Source organism: Babesia microti, chromosome IV (assembly GCF_000691945.2).
Source record: "Babesia microti strain RI chromosome IV, complete genome".
Taxonomy (NCBI): domain Eukaryota; phylum Apicomplexa; class Aconoidasida; order Piroplasmida; family Babesiidae; genus Babesia; species Babesia microti.
The window spans coordinates 313,601-332,919 of record NC_034969.1 but is presented as its reverse complement, the minus strand read 5'-3'; the positions used below and the strand labels follow the sequence as shown (position 1 = coordinate 332,919).

The following is a 19,319-nucleotide window of genomic DNA, read 5'->3' as shown; positions in this document are numbered from 1 at the left end:
TATTATATATGGCAGATGTTTCAGATTTATTTATTGAGAGATTGTATCGGATTAGTGATCAAAGTTTTAAGAAATGTGGAACTTCTATTATGCTTATAAATCAAGAAGGTGACGTACTTTACAAGATAATGCCAATTTCAAATTACACAGAGGCTAGATTCTACCAATTGGCATACCAAAACACATTGGATACTTCAAATGTGTATTTAGACATTCACACAGGTAATAATTAATTGATATAGAAGGCACAATTCAAAATTATGATTTTGATGACATTAATTTTTTAGTAAAACATCAACTTATTCCAAAAATCTACGGTTTTTTTTATATAAAACACTTACTTATCAATGATAGTAATATGTCTATTCATTTAGATGAAGTTTGGGGCATAGTATCTGAACTTGACTACGATTGTTCCATTGCAATAGGGGTAATATTATCTATTAATTATAGTTAGAAAATATAATTTACGGATATGAAATTCCCGCAGTTGCTGATATTAAATTGGGTATGTCACATCCCATGAATTATACATATGAATCTGATGTATCGAGTGATGATATCCCAAAATATATTGACAAATGGCGTTCTATTAAATCACAATTAAGAAATGAATATTTTAATGACCCTATAAAAGCTAATTCATTGATTAGGCAAATTACTGCTCAAATGATAGGATTGCCGTCTCAATATCATCATTACAGCACTGATGACATATACAATTTGCTAAAGAAATGGAGACAAATTCAAGTATGATAATCTCTATATACAGGCTTCGCATGATACAACACAGGCTAGCTTGGGTTTAAGAATATGTTCAATGAATTATAAGAATTGTGATAGTGAAGTGACAGATTTAACGCCAAACATAAGTAAAAATTTTACAGATAACGAATGTATTAATCACATATCACGGTACCAAGCAATTCATTCAGATACATTGAGATTGGAAATTTATGGCGAATTAGTAATAAGATTAAACTATTATCAAAATGGATATCAAACCAGCACGTAACATTTTGTGCTACATCATTACTCATTGTATTCGATCAGAACAACTTGGAAAATTTTGATGTACGGTGGATTGACTTCAATTACGTATTGCCTATTGTAATAAAAATTATTATACAGAAACATAAAAAATCAGATAGTTGCGATGTAAATGTGCTAAAAGGGTTACAACTAATAAGCAACTTATGTGTCAGATGAGCAAATACTCATCATCGTTAATTTGCACAGTGATATCCTTCCTATTCTTAGTATACCTAAATAAATTGGTGGTAGTACCTTACTATAAGTATACATTTTGTATCGTCGTTGCAAGGGTTAGCAAAACCAATCAAATGAGACTTAGAAAATGATGATATAGCAATTAATGAAGATTTAACCTAAATAAATATAATCCCTACCCTGGTCTGTAAAGCACTAGTAACGTCAATTACTAGCTGTTTACATAATATCATATCTTCATTTGTTAAGTCAAAAAATAATTTGTTTTTTGGTGATGATTCATTGTAATCATTAGTAGCAACATTGGAAATATCAACTGATTCACAAAATACATCAGATTTGTATATATTACTCAGAGATGAATCATCACTAATCAATTTAAGTTTCATTGGAGATTCAGTATCGAATAACAATGGGCCCATTATTACACCAAAAATATGATTCGTTGACCAATCGGCACAAATGCAAGTCTTATCTGCCAATGATGATAGCTTTTTTACGTAGGTTGGATGACCATAGAAAGCATATTTTATAACCAATCCATTAATAGCATTTTCAGAAAAAGCAACCTTTTTAGCAACTGGAAATAATTCAAAACACTCATTTCTAGCCCTTATAACGTTTAAATTTATACCTTCATGTTCATATGCGGAATCAAACATGCCAGTTGTATCAAATTCTGTTAAATAATCAAAATTTAGCAACTCATCTAACCCGTCAAAAAAATAGTAATTCTTATCATTCTTGTTATACCCAAATTTTTCCGCAATAAAATTTTTGGCATAATGATATAGTACAGGAGATATCATGGATGATAAAGCTATTATAGAAGCCAAATGGATTGAATAATTTACATTATCTGGCATTGAAAATAATTCGATAGGTACTTGTATCCTGGAGTTAGCGAGGCCAATCTTACACAAAATACCAACATAACCCGGTTTCCATGACAAACGATATTCAATCTTAAACTTGTGCATTGTTTCAACGAATGTATAAAATCTGATGTAATATTCAAAAATTAAACCCTTTAGATAAGAATAAGTACCCTTATATCCCAAAGTAAGCTTAGAACTGGAATCATTGCGGTATTTAGCCCGTAAATAGGATGTTAAATCTGTAGTGGTAAGCGTGACGTTGAACATATATTCTATATTGTAAGAACCAAATTGCTTATATTTATACGAAATACCCGAATCTTCATTCACACCATATGCAAGTTCCACTTTTTGATTCTTTGTCAGTTGTTTACTGAAATATGTTCTACTATTATAAAGATCCCCTTCAATAGATATAAATTGTGAGAAGTAATAGAGAGGTGAAACATTTCTGGAAATATATAGACACTTTTTGCCAAATGTAGATGGGTCATATGTTTGAAAGCCAACCCTACATAGGAAACCCCAAATTTTTCGATTGAAAAAAGCAGTAATTACATTAGTACAGTGGTTATCATCATTCCTCAATTCATAGCCTATTTGAGTGGATGATTTATCAGTTAATGCGATATTTAGGTTTCCAGTCAGAATAGATTTGTTAAATGTGAGATATGGCCGCCTTAAAAACCTATCCTGATCATCAATATAAAGGGAGTTGTATTTTAGGCCAAGGGTTGAATCAGTAAAGAATGAAATAGGCGAATTTAGTAGCGATTGATGAAACTGATTGCGCAACAAATCCCTAACCCTATTGTTAACATTGTCTTTCATATCATCCGATTTAGAAGTTTTGTTGTGATCCACAACTGAGTAAGAATCATGATCTAGAGATTCATCCCAAAAAGCTTTATCACAGATGGTATCTCCTTGATCTGCATGCTGCCGTCTAGTTGAAGCATTTTCTGTATAAACAGATTGGGCTATTTCAGTTGCTTTGTGGCCATATTTATCTAAATTAGATCTTAATACCATATAACTTCCTAAGCACAGGGTCACTAAGAATTGTATAAGCTGTCTTTATTTTAAGGAAAGGCGATTCATCCACATACATTGAATCACTAGAATCAATAGATAATGGCGATTTTCTCTTATCTGGATGCCATAATTTTGATAATTCTAGATAATTAAACCGAATTTCATCATGTGAAGCCTAAATTAATGGATTTTGGTACTGATTTTGTAACATTGAGAATGTCATAAAAATCATAGCTGCAATCATGACTGTTTAAATCAAAATTATGCATCGGAAACTAATTTATAAATAAATCAGTGAGCCATACATATGTCAAAGATAAAAATATGGGGTAACATTAACTATATGAAATATTTATAATCTCACTTCCACCATTCAATATTATCAAATGGACATTGACAGTAACCTTTCATGTAATAGTAATTTAGATGTAAATATTCAATATTTATCTAATGATGTAGGTGCTGCACATGTGGAAAATGTAACAGAATCGTTTTATAATGAACATACAAATGTTAATTGTGATCCTGATACATCTGATTTTACTGCATATAATGATAAAGAACGGGTTGATTTCATTGATAACCACATTTTATCCTCGAAAATTAATCGAGGAACTCACGTAAACAATTATAACGTAATTCGTCACACATACTACGATGAATGGATGATTAAAACTGTTTCATGGATTGCTATGAACATTGGCTTTAAACAAATTGATATCTCTGCCATTGAACTACTAAGCTCATATACTATTAAACTTATTCAAGATCTTGGTAGACGAGCCCAAACATTGGCGCGAATTAGATCATCGGAGTGCTGTAACTATATTGACACTAAGACAGCTTTGCAAAATACTTATCCACATTTTTATAACGAAATTTTTATCCATGCAAAATTTCTAAGTATTAAACCAATGCCCACTTCAATTTCATCGGGCCACTATCATACTAAATCGCAACCAGCTCTACTTGCTAATCCGTCTTTCCTCTACTATGAATGTCTACTAGCTGCGGGTGATTCTATTGCAAATGTTATGTCAAAAAGTCCTAAAATTATTCCAAAAAATGATAATAAATACAGCGTTCCAATCAATATTGCCCAATATATAGACACCAATATCAATACCGGCAATTCTCAGGAGGAAATTGTTGATAACTGCGCTTCTAACGATAGTGGATCGATAGGAGTTTATGTCGCTGGTGGATATAGTGCTAATGATGAACCTTTATACCAAAAGTTGGTTATGAGCAGGAGGAAATTCTGCCACAAACACTTTCCTATCCTGCCCATTGAATGCTTTAGAGACAACAAAGGTCAATCTTTTGATAATGAATATTCTTATCTTCCTGATATTGGCGATTCAACACAAACGATTGAAAAACAGAAAATTGTTTTACAATCCGAATTGCCGTTGTTGCAATGACCTTGAATAATTAGTGGAACTATTTGATGTAATTTACAACAAAAATTTAAAAATTAATTAGTCAATCCAAATACGTCCCTAGTTTTACCTTGTTTCTTCTTTTTCCTGTCAATATCAGGATTTAATTCATCCGAAACATGGCTGTTACGAATATATTTGTCACTAGCGAGAGATAGGTTTAATTCGTCATCGCTATCGCTAGAATTCAATTCTAATCTGTACCCAGCCACTGGTGAAAAGATTCCTCCATCATATTGCTGATTACGCGGGGGTCTCTTGCGTCTAAAAGGCGCTGCCATACTGCATCCATTAACAAGCACTGTAATACAATTCAACCACATGCTACGAGCGAAGGGATTATAATCGTTATATTGATTTTTAATCTTATCGTATGTGGTGTAATTTTTCGTCAAGATGTACCAGTGAAAAACTAGTAGACCAATTATAAGCCATCCCTCAATTATCGCGTAAAGCAAGCCGAACGCGAATAAAAACCAAGTTTTCCACTGTACCAAATCATTATTATCAGTATGACTAAGTGATAAGGACAACATTAGACATGTTAGTACCATAATCAACAATATCGAAAGGCTACAAAGGGATAACATAATGAAGAAATAGGTATAATTTCTAGCGCCCACGCAATTGGCTATCCATGGACAATGGTGATCGAATCTTTCAACACATCCACCGCAAGAAGAACAATGGACTGTGCGTGGTGGGCGATAAATGTTACATGTATTGCAGTATTTGATCTTTAAAAGTTGCCCATTTATAGGCATTTCGATGTATTTCAGAGGCTGGGATTTACGATAGAGACCAGAAATTGCATCGTATGCAGTGCATGAATCTGGTAATCTGGGTATAAAACCGGGCGATTTGAAGGTGGCCTTGAGGAAACAAATTATAGTTAAACTAAAAATGGATATATTAAGTATGCATATGACATCTCCAAGAATATTCGTATAACCTAAATAATTGAGTGATATACCAATATAGTAAAATACGATTATGGCGACTTGTGGACCGCCAATTAAAATTAAACAGCCAAAAGTTGCTATGATTTTGTCGAAAAAAAGGCCAGCATTCAGAATTTTGGTATCATATTTGAATTGACAATCGTTAAAATTGTCCAATGATCCAAGAGTTAACTTGTGATTGATTGCTTTAAGATGAAATGATGAGGATTTTTTACTTTCACCCATCAATAATATCTTTGATATGTTATACAAATTTTACATTAGTGGCTATTTTACATAAAAATTCACAGTTGTGATATAAATAGTTATTATCATTCTAAAAAATGATAATAACTATTTGGGCGTGAGAAAAATTTATATTACTGGTAATAAGTCTATTATACAATGTATATAATATAACTCCTATCCCCAGCACATACATATATCACTATCCACTAGTGATAAATTTATCAAACTATTTTATTAACCACTAGTCGTATTTAGTTTTTTAATTTTTTAAATTATATTTATGTATGTTAACCTCAATTAAATATAATCATCCGTGTACGTACATGATTGATCCATGCCTGACAATTTATACCATATCACTAATGACTATATTTTTCTAAAATTAATAAACAAATGTATAAAGAAATTATACTAGAACGCATTAAATCTAATTGTAGAATAACTCTAAGCCCATGCCATTCTTTATTTCATAATCTGCTAGAGTGATATGATCTTTATATACGTTATACCACTTTTGTATGCGAATTTTATCAGCCCTAGTTCCTATATTATTAGTATATGATATATATATATATATATTACATTAATTACATATATAGATGTTTAAATATTAAAGAGATAGCAAAACGTGAAAACATACCAGTTTGCGCTGCCACCAACTTCTTCAAATCAAGTATCGTATCATCAGTATTACATTTTACGCTAATTTTCCTTCCCAACCTATCATTCAATATAACTTCTATAGTCTAAGTCAATAATCATATTTACCTCAGGCATTATTATTACATCAAGTAACATATCCCCATCCCATTATATTTATGATTAGTTAATATATCAGATATGTCAAATGATGAACCAAATATTGAGTTTGAAGAAAGTGAATTTGAATCTAAATTGCGCCTTGAATCGGAGATTGAATTTTTGCAAAGTCTAACCGATCCTAGATACCTACATTACTTATCCAAAGAAGGGTATTTCCTTCAAAATGAATTTTTAAACTACCTAAAATACCTTCGTTATTTACTAAAAGAACCTTATATTAAACATCTCCGTTTTCCTACTTCTATTGCTATTCTTAACATTTTGGAGGATGAAGATTTCAGGATGTCTATGTTAAAAGAATCTTGTGTACAAGCGCTTTGTGATCAATTGGATTATCATTGGTTAAATTTTGCATATGATCGACTTTAAACGCCTATTTCAATTTTGTAAATTTGCATTTGATCACAGAAACTTTACATCTAATCCTGTACATTCAATCACTATAAATCAAGTATTAAATGCCAACAGATTGTATTACAATGAATTTACTAGTTATGAGATTTCTGATCATTTATCAGTGATAAAAGGTATATTTACGAATTTAATAAAATGTGATAATGATTTTATTAATGATATTATTGTCAAAGATAAGTATATCAACCACACAATTGATTTTGTTGCTAGAGGAAATGATTTTGATTCAACGTGCCAGCTAATTAATTTAATTTGTTCTTTCAAAATTCCAATTCATGATTCTACTTTTTTGAATCTTTTTAACAATCTATTATCCCATTATACAATTCTATCACCTACATCTTCATTTCAGAACAACAAATTATTCTGCGCAGTTAATAATGCTATCAAACATTGTATCAATACTAATAAATTTGGAAAAGGTGTTATTTTACCAGTTGAAGATAAATTGTTGGAACAAATATATTTTAAATTAAAGCAAATTATCAGTACATTAAATGTGTTACACATAATACATCAATCCGTAATATATGATATTGATGACATTTGCACTAATCTATTATCATCAATCCACTTATTGGTAAAATTTGGATTCGATTTTGATTATACTTCTGTAGTTAACTTGTTTGTTTCTGATGGATTAACTCCTCTATCAACAAACACTCTTATTTCAATATTATATTCTTTATTAGACATCAATAAGGATTATAAACAACTCTACGGTGAAATATGTATAGCTCTAAACTACAGATTGTTTGTTATGGATAAATCTGAAGAGGATCTTTTATTGCAAATACTTTATATGCATAGGATAACCCAGAAATACCGTCAAATTGAATTTATTGATTCCAGAGTCAAATTATTACCTCAAATTCTCAGGAGAAGGTATGATATACTATATATTTAATCTTATTAATTGCAATAATTTAGATTTGAACTATATATGAAATATGATACCATTAATAACTTGATTAATCCATTATCAGCTGTGACAACCCTTTTTGGATACAATAAAGTTATTCGTAAATTAATACTGCCTAAAATTAATAAGCAATCATTAATTAGCATATCTCCAAGCCAATATACCAATTTGATTAAGTCATTGTGTAAGCTAAACTTGTCATCATCAAATAAGATATTGTCAATAAATATAGAGAACACATTTACTAAACAAATTAATAACTCACAAAATCTTCAGGATACATGCAATAATATAGTTAATGTTTCTAAATTTTTACCCCAAAAAAAACGCAAGATCTTACTTCACGGAGTAAATGTATTGTATAATCAGCTACCAAATGCAACACTAAGTGCCTGTGATATAAATATGGTGTTTCTTGCATTAGATAAAATTCCAAATTATGCTGGTAATGATACTGTTGTTTACAGCATTTTGAATGCAATAATTAAATCTAAATCTGGAAATATTACTAATTATAATGTGTTAAGCATGGTTAATTGCATGATAGCCCTTAAATGTATATCTACATGTGATACATTGGATATAAAATTATCCGAGATAATTTATAAGCAAGTCATTAAGAAGGCTAGTAATGGGTTGAACAATAAACAAATTAACTTAGTATTGAAATCATTTCTCAAACACAATAGAGTGTCGGATGGATTGTTATGTATTATCGTTAATGATTTGGAGGATAATAGCGATAAATTGAATGCCAAAATAGCTATTAATTTGATGAAATTGCTCGACATAGTTGATAAGGAATCTAAAGAACAAGTAGTACAGCTTGTTTCAAATTATTGCGATAAAAATGATGTTATTATTAGCAATAATGACATCAAAATTCTGTCTAATATATTAGATGCAAATAATATGGATGGTATTAAAACTAAATTATTAGTTTAACTAATGTAGAATTAAACATGTATTTATAATCTATTCTTATTCTGCATATGACCATAACCTATGTAATATGAATAGTGTATCATAGGGGGTTATATTATACCATATGGTATGTAATATCATACCGACTGCATCCAGTACACTGCATTTTAATTCACTACAATAAATTTTCAATTATGGAATCAGATGTTTCTGATGTTTCCTTAACAAAATCAGATGGGTCGATGGACCTATCTGATGTATCTGAATTAGACAGTTACGAATCGGAATTGGAAGAATTGAACGAATTTGAAAGGGAAAAAATTTTGGCTGAAAGGCATGCTAAAAACATTCGTTTGAAGCGATTGAAACAACTTTTCCAATCTAAATCAAAAAATGATAAAATTAAAGCTCATTCTGAAAGGTAATAATGTATGTCATTCAGTGTAAAAAAATCTGTGATTCAACAGGAGAAGAAGTCCCATGAGTTATTTGGTGATGATATCTTACATCAGCTTCCATCGATTGATGAAAATGAGCTTAACATTAGAAAATCTCAGGCTGATACTTTATTAACGGGTAAAATATTTCAAGCAGCAAGACTTAGTAGGAAGAGACTATTACATATGCTTGAACACCCAAGGAGGATGGATTACTTATTAGGGGCTATACTAAAGGTATTTGTCTCCGCCAGTAGACAAATAATAACTACTAATAACACTTTCAGTGCCGAACCAATCGCATCAGCATCACCAGAATCAGTGAATAAACATGTAATGTGCCAAATTGTGACATTGAATGCTTGTGACCAATATAAGGTATGTGAAATTATTGGTTGCCAGCATGACGCTAATGTTACAGGAATTGACAACTTTATTGGTTCATCAAAATATGTTATACATTGTGTTATTATGGATGATCCCTATACAAATAAATTATCAGCATCATCAACGCCAATAATGGTGACGCTAAATGACATTTGTGACACTCCTTTTAATGATATTGAAATTGGTAAACTTAAGGATTTTGTCATCAAAACTTCCAGCGTTGAAACATGGTATAACAAAGTTAAACATATAATTAAACGGTTGAAAGAATTTACATTCACTGACGATGATGTACAAACTATATTAAAAAATAAGACTAGTGAAACATCACCATCTGAAGGTTATAACAAACGGGAATTAATTAGGGAAATACAAGCTTGTTCCAATGAATTAGATATTTTATCAGTTTCACTAAGAAAAATAGGCACGTTACCGAAAAGAGAACAGGATCATTTACGAAATAAATTTGATGCAACCACTAAGAGAAAGAAAGAATTGCAATCATTACTCTCTGACCGTAGGAAAACTGTTGAGTCTCAAATGAATGATAAAATATCGATTGACCCCAGTCCGTTTAAGTCAAACAAAGTATATACATTTGGCATTGGAGGAAGTATTGCAAATAGGAAAAGCGGAATGACCACACCTATGATTTTATCCGCAGCAATTTCATCAATCAACAATAATTCACATACACTTGACACAGAAAAATCATCTAATTTTTCAGCAGATAATTGCAAGACGACGCTAAATTATAACATTAATGATTCGAAAGAATTGATTAATTCATTCATTTACACATTGAATAATTTGAGTGTTAATGAGAATATTGAGGATAGCAATTTTATTTTACCAAATGGGTATATAAAATTTGATGAATACAAGAAAACACTTTGTTAACACTACTGTTATCGATTAATAGTTTAGCTGGTTATATTAACCTTTCGTGGCCAACTTTTAATTTGTGTATGGGGAATAATCGCTATGCTTATTCTAATTTTATATATTGTTATAATAAGAATATATAGGTAAATAAATTAAATTAATATTACAAATTAAATACATGTTCCAAATCACATACCAATTTAAAGCATTTGGCAGAAGCTGTGAGATTGATTTTTGACAATGATATGTTTACACTATTTTCATTATCATTGACAATTGATTCACTGCCGTTAATTAACTTAATTAGTTTTTGTTCTTCTATTGACAGCGATTTTTTATTGCGATAATCGTCTATTTTACATTCATCAGCAATTATATTATATGGCATATCTGGTCCAGCATTGATGTAAAATGTAAAGGAGATATTGTTTATAACGTCTGATTTAGAAATTAATAACTTTCTTAAATCGACAAGAAATCCTTCATCTGTAATATTAATATTGGTCCCATTTGTGACATAATCACTGAGTGGTTTAGGCAAAATTTCTAACAAAATATCATCAGATTCAGACGCCTTAAGAATACGATTTTCTGAGTTAAATAACATATTTATGACCTTTAAAAATAAATTATATGTTCTAGGAATTCTGAATATATTTGATACCCTAATGACTAATTTATCATTCGTGATGATAAACACATTTAGAAGTTTCTTCATATTTACAATTGAATCTTGCAAGGCTAGTAAGCTAAAAAATAATATATCTGGCCTAAATTCAGTGCTAAAAGTATCTTCTTCGTCTTCAATATTGTATTTATTGTTATTAACACCATTTTTGTATATTTTGAAATAACGTTTGCCATTCCTATTAGTATTATCAGTGTTATTGTGAGATAATTGATATATATGAGCATTTGTTAGTATTACATTTATAGGCCGTCGTAATTCTAGATTATTAGTCATAATGTAAGTTTTTATATATGTTATGTATATAGGTAAAAATATATGACTAATATAGGGTATGTCAATTATGTATTGGTAAATCTAGTTAATAGTATGGTTAAGAATAAGCATGGCTTTTACTCCAATGGAGCTAAGAAAAATAAATATCTGCAAAAAAAAAACATGTATTATATTATAGATCAAAAATCTCTTAGCAAATATAAGAAATATGTATCTAGCCAGCAAGATTGTAGTGAAGACCAATCAGATGTTAACAGTGGAGTTGCTATAAGTAGTAGGAGACATACAATTGTTAAACCAGATATACAAATTGTTTCCAAATTTGATCATGATTCAGAATCAATTAAAAATGAACAATCTGATCTCAGTGGTAATGATAGCAATTCAAAACATGAACCATTGCAACTAAATGGTGTTAAACCTAAAAAAAGTATATCAAAATGGAATAAAACTAGGATTGAATATCAAAGAGCTGAGGCAGACCGGATTTCAGAGATTAAGGCGATTAAGACATTAAAAAGGAAGCTGCGGAAAACCCGTATACAAACCACGAAACTGCTAACTCAAAAGACTAAAAAGGGACAACCTGTAATGAAAAATGTGATTAAACATTTACTATTTAAATTACATAGTTGATTTAAAGCTATCTTCAGTGTTTAATTTTATTTTTTTGAATCTTCTTCGTTTACCCCCCCCATCGCTACTAACTTTTTTAATTTTCGAAACAGTTTTCTTCTTTTTTTTCAAACAACTAAGTGGATTTGGTTCTTTTTTCTTCCTTTTCTTAACCTTAATTTCCATAGATTGTTGTTTTACTTCATTAAGCAATTTGAGCCTGTCAACATGCGTCTTTTGCGATAGTATATATCTTGAAGGCTTGTCTAAAACCAATACATTTTTCACAAGCCTAATAACAGGTACGCCCCTTTGCCTATGTGAGTAATATAGTTGCCTCAATTTTATAATTAGTCTTTGGTCATTAGTGGCAACAATAAACCCTTCGGAATTTCCATTGCCAATAGTGCTTAGTATGCAATCATTGGGAGTGATATGGGTATCATCATGGTTACATTTATGCCTAAATGAGATTGTTTTGGATAAAAATCAATAAAAATAAGCTATTACTCACATTCTATATCTACGAATGGCGGATGATACAAGATTTTGTTGATTTTTCTGTTGCAAACCATTCAGAACGCACCGAGTAGAATCTGTGTGATATATTGATAACTTACATAAATAGGATTTGTCATTTAACAAAATTGGTATTTGTTCCTTAAGATATATTTTATTATCCAGGGCATCAGAAGTCAATGATCGGTCAACTTCGTAAATTAAGAGATTACCTAAAACCTTGTAAGGAGGCTTGATGTTAAACAAGTGTTTGTAAATTGAAATTGATTTTTTACAACGTTTTTTCCTAGATATCTTCATTGTAAGCTGTTAAATCATACAACTAATAAAATTCCCTAGTAAAGAATTCATCAATATAGTGCTGCTCTTTTATGGATCCTATTAATGTTAGCTGTATTCGATGGATACCTAAGAATTTCTGCAAAAGCAGCATGTTTTACAGTTATTATGATCGCATAGATGATAATAAGTAACAAATTCGTTCATTTAGTAGTTTAGATCAATCTAGCATGGTTGAAAATGGAGTCAACTCTGATAAATATATGTATATGCCTTTGGATAATGAAATTACAAATGGCAAATTGCTCGAGAATAACCTTGCAAAGGAAAAAGGTATTAATGAGGAATGGAATTATTTGAATGATGGAGATCTCTCAGATTCTGTAATAAAAATCTAATTCAGTGCCCATCTATAGAAGAATCAGATAGGGTTCTAGTAGTAGGAAGTAATTACGAAGATTATTCTTCACTAGAAATTGTATTATACAATGTAGATAGTTGTGGCCTTGAAACTCATCATGAAATACCGCTAAATGGCTATCCATTGGCTATGGAATTGTTACCTAGACAGAATTTAGGAGTTTTAGCTTGTATTGGGACTTATACTCCTGATATTACCATATGGTATTATAGTATTTATTTAGGGATATATATGATGTAGATTTACTGGAACCATTGGCAGTTTTATCTACTTATAATGGCAAACATAAAGAAAGGAAAGATAGGAATTGTGGAATCATTTCATTGGATTACGAGAGGAACTATTTATGCGCTGGTTCGGAAGATCATAATGTATACATGTGGGATCTGCAAAAGCAAGAAATATTTAATACAATTAGGCATCACAACGACAAAGTACAAATTGTCAAATGGCACAACAATGACCCAAATATACTTATTTCTGCAGCATTTGATAATAAATTAGTGGTTAATGATATAAGAAATAATGTTAAAGTAGGCGAAATGACACTTAGTAGTGATGTTGAATGTGCAATATGGTATAATAGTACAGATTCATTACTAGTAAGATATTCATGATTTAGGTTGGATTTGAAAATGGTAGTATTAAATGTTATGACTTGAGAGTTATGGGAAATGAAAATGTATGGTCAGTTGATAACAACAAAAAAGCTTGTACTAGTTTAGCATTGAAATCAAATGTACTAGTATCTTCTAGTCTCTCAGGGACGGTGAACATTTATTCCCTAGATCCTAATAGTAACACATGCCCTGAGCCAAAGAAGATATACAAAAAAAAGTTAGGCGCAGTAAGTAGTTGATGTTATATAGGGGCCGATATTTGCCTCATCAGCCTCAATCGATGATGAGTATATATTTGCCTTTGGATGTGAAGTCATTGTTATCGCAGATTTATTATCATTTGACAAATTTAGGCAAATGATACAATAATGGATATTTATAGGCGAATAAAGTAAAAAAATATCTAATAATTAAATTTAATTTAAGTAATACAGTGTTAGGAAATTGTTTATATAATTAATAAACATCTTTAAAATAAATGTTGCACATAATTAGTTCAAGGAATAATCGTCATGAGTATCATATCATATTACAGTATTAATGATTTTTAAAATTATGAAAACAAGAGCTAATGCGCGTATGATCATATTATAGAATCACTCCCCACAGAACCATATATTGCATAACAGACACTTTTGGTCAGTATTTAAGCTATAAATAATCCATTTATTGTAAATCAAATAGTTTAAAGAGCATTCGCAACATGAACCAGAATTCACTCTGTTGTTCCAAGGGTTTTACCATGTTTGCAGGTATGGTTTTGTTTTATTTGTTTATTAATTCTTCATTCATAATTCAGGTGGTGCCTTTTTCCTAGTTTCATTTAAGCCGGAAACTGTTATAACGAATCCACTGCTGTTACGGCCGCTGTTGAATGTGAGCTGGGGGTATATATTTGGATCCCATCTATGGGCAGCAATATCTACCTATAACAAAAAATATTGTAGGTATAACTTTGAATTAGGGGAAAACCGGATAATTCCTGATTATGCTAATTCACCATCACGGGAGATTATGCAAAGCAGACTTAAGATTAACGAATCGCGCATTTATCGTATATACCTAGAGAATCTAATCCAAACAAACGTTTTAGCGAATGGGATATTATTAGTTACAACAAGCGCATTGGCGCCTTCAAACAAATTTCTAAGGATTTGCTCGGGAGCAGCACTGCTTTTATCCATAGGAAATGTAGTATTTGCGTTGCCTGAAGACGAAAAGGATGATGATGTGGGAGTTGTAAAGACATCTTCTACTTCATGTTTCCTGTCTGAAGTACTCTCTTTTTGCACATTCGGCGCCATAGTCCCTTATGTATTTGCATAGTCTAGAGTATATCACTTTTTGCAATACGTAAAAGATTTGCATCATGCTCATGCCTAAATATAGTATGTCTAACATACAAACAGATATTTAGGCAACCATAATATCTATAAAATATTATATTAAGGTATAAGGTGTAAGGTTATAGGTCATTCATGTATGAGTAAATTCAGAGATAGCTTAGTTTATACAAATGATTGGGTATCTGGTGTGAAATCTATAAATAATTAATAAGTTGATAGAGAGAAAAAAAAATTATATAAATGTATGGGTTTAATTAGTGCAAATACGTACGTAAGATATGAAATACGAATCAACAATAACTAGAATATAGGATAATCAAGTAATTTTATGAATAATACACATAAAAATTAATAACAAAAACAATATAAGATGATTATGAAAATGATGAATATATATGCAATTAATAAATGCGCAAATCTAATTGGACAGATGATATATTTGTGCAGTTATACATGGTATGTGAATAGATTTTCGGTATATATTATAATTAAATTATATATTAGACATTTTAAGTGTATAAATGTGGTAATCATTTTATATATGGAACAAATTTTATGTTTGGGAATTTTGACTCGTATGGAATTTGTTAGCATATGTGGAGAGGGTACACCATTTATATACCCATATAATATTAGTAAAGATATATGGATATAAGATCATTTTTCAAACCTTTGAACAGTAATGCTGCTCCAAAACAACAAATTTCTACACAAAATGACAATAATATCAATGTCGTTAGGAGTAATTCCAATGTAACGGGTATCGCAGTTCAATCTATCTCTACTGATAACAGTGTTAATAAAAATTTCCTAGACTCAGATTCCGAAACCAGTCCAAAAACCACGCGACTAAAGAAAAAATCCAAACTAACAACCGATTATAAGTGTCTATTTGATGACGATGATGATGACACTGATAATGTTCCTGATTCTATAGATAAAAAAATAAGCGTACGACAATTATGCAACCTAGAAGATAAGTCAACTTATTCCAGACAAGTAAATTTGACAGAATATTTTGACAGCTCCAAGAATAATATACAACTCACAACCAAAAATAGCTCGCAAGATAATAAAAGCACCGCAACTACTAGAGATATTAAGAATATCGATTTTTACTCATACCTGGACAGCATGGACGTGGACCCTAATTTAATACTGTCATCAACAGCAATTCCAACGCCAGTAAAAACTGATATTGATGTTGATATTCCTTTACCAGATATTAACCAATCAACAAATAAACAAGACAATTATGATACTGAAAAAAAATTTACTACCAGTATTAAAGACAGAAAGTTCGTATTTACAGGCGTTCTAAGCACAATAGACCGAGATGATGCCATTAATGCAGTTAAGAGATTAGGTGGTTCTGTTGTTAGTGCAGTGTCTGAACAAATTGATTATCTTGTATTCGGTGAAGTGCTTGAAGATGGACGTCCATATAAAATGGGCACCAAGTATAAGAAGCTTTGTTATATTAACAAAATTAGAAAGCAGCGTCTTAAGTTTGACAATAATGCTAAACAACCTATTGAACTTATTGATGAGATAACTTTCTCAAAAATGATTGATGGTCTATCAGTTCCCCATAATGCTGATACTGACACTTCTCCTAAAATTGGCAATCTCACATTAAGTTTCGATACAACTTTAAAAGAAGATATATGTACAAATGTTTCTGGTGAAAAAATTGAAAATACAGCAAATTTTGGCAATAATTGCTTAACAATGTCGCAAAAAAACTCATCATTATGGGTTGACAAGTATGCCCCTAGATCTATTGAAGAATTTGTTTCCAATCAACTACAATTAAAAAAGCTAATGGAATGGCTTAAAACATGGAAAAATCTACACAGTGGTAACTCTGATAATAAAAAGAGGGATAGGTCCAGTTTTAAGTGTGCTTTGCTTAGCGGTCCTCCAGGCGTAGGTAAAACAACTTCAGCGCGTTTGATAGTAGCCTCATGCGGTTATTCTATATTGGAATTTAACGCCTCAGACCAACGCAATAAGCAAGCAATAGAACAAATTGCCATAATGGCAACTGGCGGTATTACATTAAATTTCGATTACACTAACAAGCTTTGTGCAAATACATGCATAGTAATGGATGAAGTGGATGGTATATCTAGCGGAGATAGGGGTGGATCCCAAGCAATACATCGTCTCATTGAAAATTCAATTTGTCCAATTATATGCATATGTAACGATCGAAATTTGCAAAAGGTAATATTTTGCTCATTCAGATTCGTAGCCTTGCCAATAAATGTTTAGATTTAAAGTTTTCTCCTCCTTCAAAAATGTTGCTTGTGCAGAGGCTTAAGAAAATATGTCAATGTGAAAACATCACTGTGAATGATAATACACTCAATTCTTTATGCGATTCTAGACAAGGCGATATTAGACAATGTATTAATGCATTACAATTTTCTTCAAACTCAAAAACGCCATTTATGGCAAAAAGCACTTCGGCTTTGGTTGAGGAATTAAAATTAGGTGAGAAGGATAACAATTTGATCACCTCCCCCTTTGATATAACCCAAAGGCTATTTTCCCCCCAAAACCCTAATGACTTAACCTTTACATACATTCTGGACTACTTTTTCATTGACTATGACATGGTACCCCTTATGATACACGAGAATTACATCAAATTTATCAAAGATTCACTGATATCAGGGAAGAAATGGTCAGCACTTTGTACTGCTGCTGAAGCATTTGTCATTGGGGATGTAATTCACAAGCATATATACAATACACAACAATTCGTTATGCTACCAGAACTGGGGTATATTACAGCAGTGTTACCTGTAGTTATACTTAAATCTTTATATTCCGGTAGATTGACTGAGAAACTTGACTTTCCCAAATGGTTGGGCAGAGTATCTGCCAATAATAAGAATAAACGTATGTTACAAGAATTTTGTATATCAGCAAGTGGTAAAATAGGAATATATGGTACATGTATAACAGATGGATTACACTATTTGATTTATCAAAAGGTTGGTCGATTATTTATTTAGGTTATGAAGGTACTAATTGAGGGAAATATGGATAAGGCGATTGAACTAATGCTAGAACTTGGAGTTACCAGGGATTTTTTGGTTGATGGATATAGTGGGTTTTTGTTCAATGAGCAAGAGAATTTGTACGAAAAACTGCCTAGCAAGACAAAGGCGGCATTTACACGCAAATACAATTTACAGACTATGGAGATAAATGGCAGCAAGGGTACACATGATAAAATTAGGTCACAAATGGATGATAATGATTATGAAAATTTTGTGGTTAGTGATGAAGAATTATGACGTGGTGATGTGTAATATGAAGAGGATATAGATACAAGTCTATTTGGTGGTGATGTGGATTAGGGGGTAAACAGGAAAAAGGGGGTCTATCCTCTCAGTGTGTGGAACACTAATTGTATAATAAACGCTGTAGTCTTTATAAGTAGATTTAGAATTAATGATATAATAAAACTCCACAATGGTTGCCATGAAACATGTTATGGATGTCAAAAACAAATTGTTTACACAATTCAAGGGCGTCCCGCAAAAGGGTATCAAGCGGGATAGGAAATTTTGGATTATCATCTCATTAATATTTGTGCTAATCTCTTCTGGTAATTTATTTGGTTATTTAGGCATTTGCGAATTCTTCCTTTTCATGAAACGTATTTAATTACCCAATTTTTAGTGACTATGAATGAGGAATTGATAACAAAGGCTAGGCAATCACAGAGACTGTGGGATACATTGGTACCGGAGAGAAGTTGGAGTATAAGATCTCCAGGATTCATAATACTAGCTTTAACCACTGGAGCATTATACTGTTTCAATCGCTACTACGAGGAAAAAATTGGCTGCGATGACATGACGTCTCTGGAGGAGAAAAATCGTTTGGAAGCGGAAATAAAGCGCTCCTTGCGATCTAAAATCATATGATAAACTCATTCCACTCCAAATAATTGACGAAAAATCTAAGTT

General features: G+C 31.3%; 15 protein-coding genes across 15 annotated transcripts; 10 read left to right on the top strand and 5 right to left on the bottom strand.

Moving 5' to 3' along the window:
• Positions 1-8: 8 nt before the first annotated feature.
• BmR1_04g05690 (kinase, putative) lies at positions 9-1,209 on the top strand (the record flags this gene model as incomplete). Its single annotated transcript, XM_021482422.1, has 6 exons — positions 9-222; positions 375-430; positions 454-750; positions 773-915; positions 936-1,110; positions 1,132-1,209. The coding sequence occupies 6 exons, from the start codon at positions 9-11 to the stop codon at positions 1,207-1,209; spliced, it is 963 nt and encodes a 320-aa protein (XP_021337662.1).
• On the bottom strand, positions 1,202-3,412 carry BmR1_04g05685 (hypothetical protein; the record flags this gene model as incomplete). The annotated part of the gene is given in 5 exon segments (XM_012794289.1): positions 1,202-1,265; positions 1,288-1,388; positions 1,410-3,118; positions 3,138-3,318; positions 3,341-3,412. 5 exon segments carry the CDS (start codon positions 3,410-3,412, stop codon positions 1,202-1,204), a joined length of 2,127 nt encoding a protein of 708 aa, XP_012649743.1.
• On the top strand, positions 3,530-4,567 carry BmR1_04g05680 (hypothetical protein; the record flags this gene model as incomplete). The annotated part of the gene is made up of 1 exon (XM_012794288.1): positions 3,530-4,567. One exon carries the CDS (start codon positions 3,530-3,532, stop codon positions 4,565-4,567), a length of 1,038 nt encoding a protein of 345 aa, XP_012649742.1.
• Positions 4,568-4,620: 53 nt separating this feature from the next.
• BmR1_04g05675 (DHHC palmitoyltransferase) lies at positions 4,621-5,772 on the bottom strand (the record flags this gene model as incomplete). Its single annotated transcript, XM_021482421.1, has 2 exons — positions 4,621-5,537; positions 5,559-5,772. The coding sequence occupies 2 exons, from the start codon at positions 5,770-5,772 to the stop codon at positions 4,621-4,623; spliced, it is 1,131 nt and encodes a 376-aa protein (XP_021337661.1).
• A 430-nt stretch (positions 5,773-6,202) lies between these two features.
• BmR1_04g05670 (ubiquitin-like protein 5) lies at positions 6,203-6,552 on the bottom strand (the record flags this gene model as incomplete). The annotated part of the gene is made up of 3 exons (XM_012794286.1): positions 6,203-6,318; positions 6,416-6,521; positions 6,544-6,552. 3 exons carry the CDS (start codon positions 6,550-6,552, stop codon positions 6,203-6,205), a joined length of 231 nt encoding a protein of 76 aa, XP_012649740.1.
• Positions 6,553-6,615: 63 nt separating this feature from the next.
• Positions 6,616-6,966, top strand: BmR1_04g05662 (mediator complex subunit 31, putative; the record flags this gene model as incomplete). The annotated part of the gene is made up of 1 exon (XM_021482420.1): positions 6,616-6,966. One exon carries the CDS (start codon positions 6,616-6,618, stop codon positions 6,964-6,966), a length of 351 nt encoding a protein of 116 aa, XP_021337660.1.
• On the top strand, positions 6,953-8,878 carry BmR1_04g05661 (hypothetical protein; the record flags this gene model as incomplete). Its single annotated transcript, XM_021482419.1, has 2 exons — positions 6,953-7,896; positions 7,942-8,878. 2 exons carry the CDS (start codon positions 6,953-6,955, stop codon positions 8,876-8,878), a joined length of 1,881 nt encoding a protein of 626 aa, XP_021337659.1.
• Positions 8,879-9,051: 173 nt separating this feature from the next.
• BmR1_04g05660 (hypothetical protein) lies at positions 9,052-10,581 on the top strand (the record flags this gene model as incomplete). The annotated part of the gene is made up of 2 exons (XM_012794284.1): positions 9,052-9,278; positions 9,300-10,581. The coding sequence occupies 2 exons, from the start codon at positions 9,052-9,054 to the stop codon at positions 10,579-10,581; spliced, it is 1,509 nt and encodes a 502-aa protein (XP_012649738.1).
• A 148-nt stretch (positions 10,582-10,729) lies between these two features.
• BmR1_04g05655 (EMG1/NEP1 methyltransferase) lies at positions 10,730-11,530 on the bottom strand (the record flags this gene model as incomplete). Its single annotated transcript, XM_012794283.1, has 1 exon — positions 10,730-11,530. The coding sequence occupies one exon, from the start codon at positions 11,528-11,530 to the stop codon at positions 10,730-10,732; it is 801 nt and encodes a 266-aa protein (XP_012649737.1).
• On the top strand, positions 11,624-12,166 carry BmR1_04g05650 (hypothetical protein; the record flags this gene model as incomplete). Its single annotated transcript, XM_021482418.1, has 1 exon — positions 11,624-12,166. The coding sequence occupies one exon, from the start codon at positions 11,624-11,626 to the stop codon at positions 12,164-12,166; it is 543 nt and encodes a 180-aa protein (XP_021337658.1).
• BmR1_04g05645 (rRNA-processing protein UTP23 homolog) lies at positions 12,155-12,964 on the bottom strand (the record flags this gene model as incomplete). The annotated part of the gene is made up of 5 exons (XM_021482417.1): positions 12,155-12,461; positions 12,483-12,608; positions 12,660-12,741; positions 12,766-12,855; positions 12,877-12,964. 5 exons carry the CDS (start codon positions 12,962-12,964, stop codon positions 12,155-12,157), a joined length of 693 nt encoding a protein of 230 aa, XP_021337657.1.
• BmR1_04g05640 (PWP1, periodic tryptophan protein 1) lies at positions 13,036-14,353 on the top strand (the record flags this gene model as incomplete). Its single annotated transcript, XM_021482416.1, has 6 exons — positions 13,036-13,133; positions 13,155-13,326; positions 13,347-13,567; positions 13,588-13,966; positions 13,987-14,211; positions 14,234-14,353. 6 exons carry the CDS (start codon positions 13,036-13,038, stop codon positions 14,351-14,353), a joined length of 1,215 nt encoding a protein of 404 aa, XP_021337176.1.
• BmR1_04g05635 (conserved Plasmodium membrane protein, unknown function) lies at positions 14,688-15,310 on the top strand (the record flags this gene model as incomplete). Its single annotated transcript, XM_021482415.1, has 3 exons — positions 14,688-14,736; positions 14,784-14,927; positions 14,949-15,310. The coding sequence occupies 3 exons, from the start codon at positions 14,688-14,690 to the stop codon at positions 15,308-15,310; spliced, it is 555 nt and encodes a 184-aa protein (XP_021337656.1).
• BmR1_04g05630 (replication factor C subunit 1) lies at positions 15,976-18,641 on the top strand (the record flags this gene model as incomplete). The annotated part of the gene is made up of 3 exons (XM_012794278.1): positions 15,976-17,559; positions 17,580-18,335; positions 18,357-18,641. 3 exons carry the CDS (start codon positions 15,976-15,978, stop codon positions 18,639-18,641), a joined length of 2,625 nt encoding a protein of 874 aa, XP_012649732.1.
• BmR1_04g05625 (hypothetical protein) lies at positions 19,035-19,277 on the top strand (the record flags this gene model as incomplete). The annotated part of the gene is made up of 1 exon (XM_012794277.2): positions 19,035-19,277. The coding sequence occupies one exon, from the start codon at positions 19,035-19,037 to the stop codon at positions 19,275-19,277; it is 243 nt and encodes an 80-aa protein (XP_012649731.2).
• Between the last annotated feature and the right edge of the window lie 42 nt (positions 19,278-19,319).